Source organism: Rhinatrema bivittatum, chromosome 6 (genome assembly GCF_901001135.1).
Source record: "Rhinatrema bivittatum chromosome 6, aRhiBiv1.1, whole genome shotgun sequence".
Taxonomy (NCBI): domain Eukaryota; kingdom Metazoa; phylum Chordata; class Amphibia; order Gymnophiona; family Rhinatrematidae; genus Rhinatrema; species Rhinatrema bivittatum.
In genome coordinates, this window is record NC_042620.1 from 352,284,493 (window position 1) to 352,293,389 (window position 8,897).

The 8,897-nt window shown below is 47.5% G+C and overlaps 1 protein-coding gene across 5 annotated transcripts in view; it reads right to left on the bottom strand.

The window, feature by feature from the left end:
- SEPTIN6 (septin 6) overlaps positions 1-7,961 on the bottom strand; it is a 52,986-nt gene extending 45,025 nt beyond the window's left edge. For 2 of the 5 annotated variants that reach the window (XM_029607821.1, XM_029607818.1), the window contains exons 1-2: positions 7,636-7,961; positions 1,519-1,633 (exon numbers count right to left, since the gene is read on the bottom strand). In XM_029607821.1, the coding sequence (XP_029463681.1) occupies positions 1,519-1,633; positions 7,636-7,665 (145 nt within the window). In that variant the 5' untranslated portion in view covers positions 7,666-7,961. The remainder of the gene's footprint in view (positions 1-1,518; positions 1,634-7,635) is intronic. The other 3 variants (XM_029607820.1, XM_029607823.1, XM_029607819.1) reach the window with 2 other exon arrangements.
- Between the last annotated feature and the right edge of the window lie 936 nt (positions 7,962-8,897).

Here is an 8,897-nt window from a genome sequence, read left to right on the forward strand (position 1 = left end):
AACTTTAAGTTGAACACCCAGCCAGAGAGTCCAGCCAGGTTTGTAAGTGTCCATGTCCCAAAGAGGAAGGGTAACACACAGCTTTGGGATTCTACACAACCCCTGCCTGGGCCAAGGATTTCCTTCACCCTTGGGAAAAAAAGATGTGGGCAAGAGCCTGAGGAGCGAGCCACGGTTAATAAATTCTTTTATGGCCCTTTAGGATTTGTGCCGTCCGCCACGCACACCTCAGACTCCAAGCCCACAGTATCTTAGAGGCCAAGGCTGGCCGGGAGACCTTGAGAAGTCTGGGTGCTGCGGATTATGTTGTTGCTGGCTTAACAGTGGGGATATTTTTTCCCCCTTCTCCTGTGGCATTAGGAGGCACTTTGCCGAGGCTGCAGCCTTTCCGAGGAACGAGGACGGAGGGTCCTGCGCATCTCAAAAATCCCACTGCACTTTATGCAGCGCTAGGGACGTTACACTGGCTTTCCACACATGCTGTGAACACTAGCACCAGCCCCATCCCCCACCCCCTAACCTGAAAAGAGCAGAGGTACGGGCACAGAGCTATCACCTTTCCTGCCCATACCCTTCATTAGCTAATCATGTGGCACTACTGAGGAGCCAGTGATCCAGAAACAGCTAACGAGGACTGGGGGGGGGGGGGGGGGGCGTCACTAAATGAAAATGCAATGAAAAGTTAAAAAAAAAAAGAGAACCAGGAAGACAGGTGATGGGTGCAGTGTCCCAGTAACACCTGGTTTGCTTTGAGAGCTGCTAAAACATCTAGGAAACATTTTGTAATTGTAAACACCAAAGGTGGCTTTCCAAAGCTCAGATGGGATGTGAAACAGGATCTGGCTAGCTGACATCCCCTCAGCCCCCCTGCTGAGGGGATGCTGCGTAAGAAAACGTCAAGGGGGGGTGGGGGGGGGGGGTAAAGGCAGAAATACGCGCACAGCGCCACAATCTGGACTCTATCCGGCCCTTACTGTAATGCATTCACAAGCTCGTTCTCAAGCTTTCAGCTCATGCTTTTTATTTGCAGCTTCAAAGGTGTTCCCGCCTGCCCGCCTCGCCCCCCTACATTTCCCACACGCCCAGCCGCCGCCGCCACAGTGATGATTCTCCAAGAGGCCAGCCTCCAGTTTCTGGTGGAGCCGCGTGCAGGCAGGCTCCATGGCCTACCAGAAGGCATCGGTGTGGCGAGGCGATTCGGCCTCTCTCCCAGGGGCTGCAGACGCCGCCTCCGCAGCCCAAGGATCAAGAGCCGGGCAGTGCAAGATGCTGCTGGTCCCTTCCCCCCCTCGCTGTAATCACCCATATCAGCATTTACTTTGTATCAAAAATTTCTGTGATCAACCCCCATATGTTTAAATATGACAACCTGTGCACGACTCACCTTCTCAGCGAGGAGCAGTGAGCTACAGTGCGATGAGCAGCGAACATTAACCAGACCTTAGATAACTTTGTGGTGTCCAATAGACCAAACCCAATTTGTTAGCTACCAGACTATGCTGCTGTAAAAATACTCACCCACACACAGGATGTTGAAACAAAAGCCATGATTAATGGATTTATTAACCAGCTGGTCGGGCATGCTGTCAAACCCTACATGCCCCAAGAGGGGGACAGTGCGGCAGCCATCACCCTGTAAGAAAAACAAAGCAAAAAGAATCTGAATCCGGGACCTCAGACCACACAGGCAGGAGGTGCAACTTCCTCATTCTGCTAAACCGGCCCAAATAGGGACCTCGGCAGTATCGTGTTTATCTCTTCCCTCTCCTCGCTGCGCACTTCCCCCGGCATCACAATCGTCTTCAGACCCAATGGCGTCAAGCCGATGCAGACAAAACCTGGTGCTCCATTTGGCAAAGCTGCATCATGGCAAACGAACCTTTAGCTCGGCTTCAAAAAAAAAAAAAAAATCCCTTTTGTAAACACTCTGTGCTCTTGCCAGGCCTAGGGAGCTCGAATCCACCACAAACAGCGGAGAGACAGTTTAATTCCAAGTAACTGCAGCATCCACATTCACCTTTAAAATAAACAAGCTCTCACCAGCTCTAAGGGAAGGGTTTTAAACATCCACCATGCCCCCCTATTGCATCTCCTCTCTCACTGCAGTGGGCAACCATCAGAGCTGGGATCGCTCTGGCACGCACACAGTCCACCTTCCCACGCTGGATGCAAACACTTCACAAAAATGGATATTTACTTGTTTGAGTGTAATGTTATACTACACTGCTAGCTATATTAGTATTCTACATTTAATAAACAATTTCTTTTTTTTTTTTTTTTTTAAAGAGAGAAAAATCAGTGGATTCTTTTACCCCACTGATTTTCTTCCAGTTTTGTTTGTTATATTAAAAAAAATGATAAATCCCCAGGAAATAAAAAAAAATAAAACCGAAAAACAAAGTTATTGGTATTCCTCACCATCAGTGCATGAGAGAGACGCACCACAAACACAGATGAAGCACTGTGGAGGGTTAAGGGCCAAGCACTAAGCATTGAATCACCTGAAGACAGATTCTCCTAATCCCTCAAGACAGAGGAGCACAAACTCTGTCCTGCAGGATCAGAAATGGGTTTTGTTTTCCCCAAGTTAAAAAAAGAGAAAGAAAGAAACACTATGTAAATTAACCCCATCCTCAAGCCAACTGTATGCAAATATGCTCAATGAATATTCATCATGGCTATCCTGAATATCAGACCAGGACTGTGCGCCTGTCGCTTGCACTAGTCTGTGCGATCTCATCGAATGGCATTGCCCCTCCACCCACCCACCCCCGTTTCTCTCTCCAGTTATTTCACCACTAGCAGAGAAAGAGCGAGCCCCCCCAAGAACTGATCTATAAAAGCAATATACAGCAGCCCTCCACTGCAAATCTTACAGGGACAGAACAATATCGTCTGCCACCAGACTCGAGGCAATCTGGATCTGTCATGTGCCAGCTAAGATAGACACATAAGAAGTGCCATGCTGGATCAGACCAAAGGCCTTCGAGCCCGGCATCCTGTTTCCGACAAGTACCTGGCAGATCATGTAAAGCAGATCTATTGCCTTGTCCTCTCTCCCAGCGAGCGCAATAGCTTTCTTTACTCTACCTGGCTAATACTACATTGAAATTACCTAGTGGCATGGGTTTAACATGCCCTATTTGAATGATTCAAGAAGTAGCTTTGGGGTTGCCAGAATGAATGGCATGTAAAGAAGTCCTAGTGGAAACGCAGGCACGTATGCAGCTGTCTCTGCCCAAAAGACTACACGGGAAACCTAAGAGGCCAGCACAGTCAACAGCCATGCTAATATCGGCCTTTAGATCGCAGAGCCTTGCAGTTAGATGTGGGAAGAGAGGGCTGCTGGGTGTGAAGTGTGTGGGGAGGTGGGGAGAGAGCGAGAGAGTGAGATATCTGGTGTGTGCATCGGCCCACAGTAGCAGAATACCAAGAACAGCAATATAACGAGAGACATCAGGCAGTGTGGCTGGCAGCTGGGGTATATCCGTGGCAGAGGGGACAGAAACCCAGGGACAGACTGGATGGATCTACTGTGTTAGGACGCCACGTCGATGCTCAGGTAAAACACCAGCAGGTGCCTTCTGCTGCAGCCTCCAGGCTGATACTTTTCCCAGAGATTACACACAGCGAGAAACCAAAAGAAAAAAAGGCAAAATAAGAGGGAAGGGGGCCATCTTTAGAAAGGGAAAGAAAGAACGCAAACAGCAGTTTTTCTTCGATCGAAAACTAACCCACTGCGAACGCCGATACAGATTTCATTCAGTAAGAAGCGCAGAGTAGTATTTCAGCAGAAGCACGCTCCTTGCGGCATACATGATCCCATCGCTTCCTCGCGGGCCCTCTGGATTCTGCCCCCTTCGCTGGAAAGGCTCCGAATAAGAACAGGAGCAGCCGCACATGGCAGGAGCAAGGTTTCCAGCACTGCAGAATGAATTTGGCAGCTCACTTCCTGCTGCTTCCTTTTCAAGTCACCTGTGGTTTTGAGATGCTGTTAGGCCGCAATTCTCCTCCTCGGCAGGCAGGCAGGCATGCATCTGCACTCTACCATCACCAGCACACCACTTTAGATCAATACCGCTACGTAGGCCTGATCAAGGATTAGGTTTAAAAACCTGCTCCCCCAACAAGTCTGTAGCTGCAATAGTTCCTAGGTTGCGATATCTTTTAATGCTGATCCAATTATAGGTATTACATTCCCAGGGCTTTTGAGGGCATGCAAGTTTTCTTCAGACCTCTGGCTTCTGTACTCCTGGAAAGCCGGCACAGTACTAAAACCCATCAAAAAAAAAAAAGAGCAGCTTACACCTAACACAATCAATTACTTGTTATGCAAGCTAACTGGGACAGCCCATCACTGGTTCTAATGATATAGCATTCACCAGACCGGGAAGCTTTTAAAAAAAAAAAAGGCTGCATCTCATATCATGCATACACGAACAAGCTGGTCCCTTGTCAGACCGCCTAAGAAACAGGAGGATAATCTCTGCAGCTACCTACCACCCTTAACATCGAATAATTCTTCCCTACAGAGGCAGAAGGAAGGCTGGCCAATGTGAATTTTGGAATGATCGCCACTTCCTTGCAGGTCTCTTCTAAGTAAAGCCTCAGTGGAGTTTTAACTTTAGATCCACAGCAGGGGTGCCAGACAGCCAGAAATGGCTTTCAGTCAAGTTCTAAGAATACTAGGGGTGAGGAGGAGGAGGAGTCGCCGCATTAAGGGATTTCATATATGCATCTAGCCAGACTGGATGGCCCATTTTGGTCTGTAATCATTTACTATGGTAGCATATGATTCACAATAATCGTAAAAGCTACCCAGCACAAAAAGATTACAAATACTCGGTACACACAACCAACAATTTAATCCCATCACCTCCAGGATGGCCTCCAACTTCTTGTGCAGCAGGGCAGAGTAACCTAGTACCTCAAAACATATTGGATGCCATTTCCAAATATATTAATGGGCAGAAATGTAATGGTTCAGTTGAATATGTCAATAAGATATACTTTTAAGAAAAAAATTAGAAAATCTCAAAAATAAAAGAAAAAAACTACATAAACAAAGCTACATGATCCATGATAAAAGGAGATGCCATTCCCATCAACCAACAATACACCCCCAACTTCCAGAAACATTCTCCCTAGAAGGCCCTCTTCCCAAACACAAACTGGCTGAAAAGCCACATTTTCAAGGCCCTGCAAAGCTGCAGATAATAGAAACATAGAAATGATGGCAGAAAAAGACCAGTCTGCCCATCCAGTCTGCCCATCAAGCTCCCACACTTATTTTCCCATACTTATCTGTTTCAACGACCACCAAGTTCAGGGCCCTTGTTGGTAACTGTTTGATTCAAATTTCCTGCCATTCATGCAGAGAGTAACGTTGGAGTTGCATCAAAAGGTGAGCATAAGGCGTAATGGTTACGGGTAGTAACCACCGCATCAACCAAATTACCCCAATGTTTGTTTCCCCAGACTGCACAGATCCATGCCTTGTTGGATGTTGTCTGAATGTAAATCCTCTTTTCCACATTTCTCCCTGGAGCAACGCTGTATTTGCAAAGTGAAGTATCAGTCTTAATTGGTTTAGTGTAGTAACCGCTGCAATAAGCAAGCTACCCCCACACTTGTTTACCCAGACTGTGTAGTTCAGTTCTTGTTGGTTGTTGTCTGAATGCAAATCCTCTTTCCCACATTTCTCCTTGCCATTGAAGCAGAGAGCAATGTTGGAGTTGCGAAGGCTTATTGAGTAAGGGTAGTAAATCAACAGGTAGAAGTCTCCATTCCAGCAAGCCATCCCCATAGCTCTTCTCTTCATTCCCATCTTCTAGCCTTTATGGATTCACAGTGTTTATCCCATGCCCCTTTGAAATCCTTCACAGTTTTAGTCTTCACCACTTCCCCGGGAAGGGCATTCCAGGCATCCACCACTTCTCCAGCTTCCAGAATATTAAGGAACAGTTGATTCCACAATAATGGAGCCATACGAGTAATGATCAAGCCCATAGTCTGGAACCCTGAGTATTCTGACTACAGGACAAGCGACCATTTTTCTGCATGAAACGCAATGGTCTGGCTGGAATGCAGCATCCCAATTTACAAGCAAGCTAAGAGGGACCCACCAGTTTCTAAGCCTCAAAGGTCAAAATGTAACAGCTTAAAATGTATATGCAACTTAAATGGGAGCCAATGAAGGGTAAGAAGCAAAGGGTCACTCTCTCCCACGGATTCTTTCCTTCAGGATCCTTGCTGCAGAATTCTGAACAATCTGAAGTTACAATAAATCAAGATATTGCAAAACAACCAACTGTATAATCACTCAAATCAGATGAAACCAACAGTGGCTGAAACCCGTCTTACTGGCTGCAATTTCACCCGTGCCTTCCTGACATCGTGCGGGCTGAATCCAGTATCACCCCCAAACTTTGGACCTATAGGAAAACAGCCTAGTGCAGAGGGCAATTCACAAAAATAGAGGGACTTGAATCTCAGTGTCCCGGATAAATTCCACTCTCTCACACTCCTCTTCTGTATCAATTCAGAAAAAGATGTGACCTGATTACACCCACTGGAGTGGCTGCTCATTTCAGTGGTCACTGTTTTGAATTTTTATGAGGAGAAGAGGAACACCTCCGATCCCAAATATTATCCTTCCTCCCAAGAAAAGCAGCGTGGCTGGCCTGCAAATCCACTAGGATAGAAAGAAACGTGTTGACTTTTCTGCATATTCAAAATGAAAAGAAAACCTGCGAGTCACGGCGATTGCTGCCCTAGACATTATTGCACGACCAGCCCAGAGCAGAAGCATTTCAATATTTATTTATTTATTTATTTATTTCTTTCTTTTATATACCGACGTTCGATCGAGTATATAAAACAATATTGCACCTGCCCGGAGAGCTCTCATGGAAGTGATTGCAAGCATCCGCCCAGCTCCTCCTCAGCCATCAGCTCTGCCAAGGACAGTGCCCAGGAACCCCAATGCCCGAGAGAAGAGGGCCTGGGACTTCCGTCTGATGCAAACCACCATTAGAAGGGGCTTCACCTCCCATGGCCATTCATTCACTGACATTGGGAAACCGCACTATTGCAAAGCCCCTGGAATCTGGCTTTAAATCCAGTGAACCTGCCTGTGTATGTCTGCAAATGTAACGGAAACAAAGTGACACGAGCAGACCGAGCTGGGGGAGGACGGAAACATGGTAGCCAGGTAATGCCAGGCCGGATCAGGCAGGGATGGGAGGTCAGCAACGCCCAGTCTCTAAGTCCAAGCCAGGCCACAACCGCCAGGAGCCCCCACAGCCCCTTGCCCTGCCCAGGAAAAGCTCTCCGGACACCCTGCCCTAGAAGAGCAAATGCATCCAAGCCCGGGCAATGGCACGGCCCGTCCTCTCCCCCCTCACATGCACGCCAGTCTCCCCGAAACGTATCTGCACCCTAAGACAAAGACCCCCACCCAATCCCCCAAAAGGAAAGTCAACCCACCCCCCAGCCAGTTAAACCCCAGCCCTCGCCGCCGATCGCACACCCCTTGCACCCTGGCACGAAACCCAAGCGTTCCTGGCCGAGCCCCCGGTCCCCCTGCTCTGTGACTCCCGCCGCCCTGCCCCGGGGAGCTGCCCGCACACTCACCATCTGGCGTGCAATCTCGGTGGCCGCCATGCTCACTGCTCCGCGGCCAGAGACTCAGCCCAGGAAGCGGCCGCGCGCCGCCGACAAAGGGAGCGGGCTGGATGCTGGGCGCGACCAAGTCCAGAGAAAAGGGGGGGGGGGGGGGATAGAGTGCCTTACAACCCTTCAGTCTGTACCCTCCGCCCCTCTCTGTAAGGCGTTTCAGATCGAGTGGCTCTATACAGGCCAAAGGCCGGTTGCTGCCTTTCGGTTTTATTCACCCAAAAATGGAGCATTAGAAAGGCGCTCCTCTGAAAGGAAGTGAGACGGTCTTTAGCTACCCCCGCCCATCCTCCACCATTGCCGGGTCTGGTGGCGGGGATCGAGAACTGCAGAGGTTTTATTGTCAGCCGAAGGGCCGGTGTTAGCTTTTTTTTTTACTGCCCTGTGCGAACAATTATTGTACTGCCCCCCCCCCAATTCATTCAGTCTCTGTCCTGGGCCCATCAAAAAAAAGCACAGCTCCCTCCAGTAAGCTTTATTTTTTAAAATTGACACCCCCTGTCCAAATGGAGCCCATGCTCAAGGGAAACCCTGTAGATACCCTAGGCAAACCTTACAGCCTTACACACACTTACACACCCTCTACAGATGCACACACACACACAAATTATGAATTTATAACAGATTTTACATGAAAAAAAGGACATTCAAAAGCACAGTTTTCTGATGCACAAGTATCACTTATAACATGCAGATTATATTTACATGCACTTCTGTAGTGCCAACCAGAAAATCCTACAAAAAAGATACTTGGACTTCCTATGGAATTAGACTTTTTGTAATGCTTGTGTGTGGGCTTGGCCCTCAAAGCCAGGAATAAATGGAATTGCCATTACAATATAATAAATCTCCCATACCAAAACAACCCCAACAACTTTATCTGTGAATAGGCAACACTGTACCAGGTCCAAGAACACCAATATACTTCCTATTAGGAAAACAGAACAAATCAGACTGTTATAGATCCCTACAGATAAATTACATGGTAGCAGAATACCTCACCTTAGTTATACAAGGAGAACACAGACAGACCCTGACCAAATACAGAATAGAGACCAGAAAGTATAAATAGAAAGATGCTGACAAGAATTGTACTGGAACCCACAACTAGCCAGCCTCAATATGCAGAGCAACAATGGGAAAACAGAAACATTATCATTTTTCATTTTTCATAATTCATTAAATAATAAAATCATAATAGTAAAATCATATTCATAAAA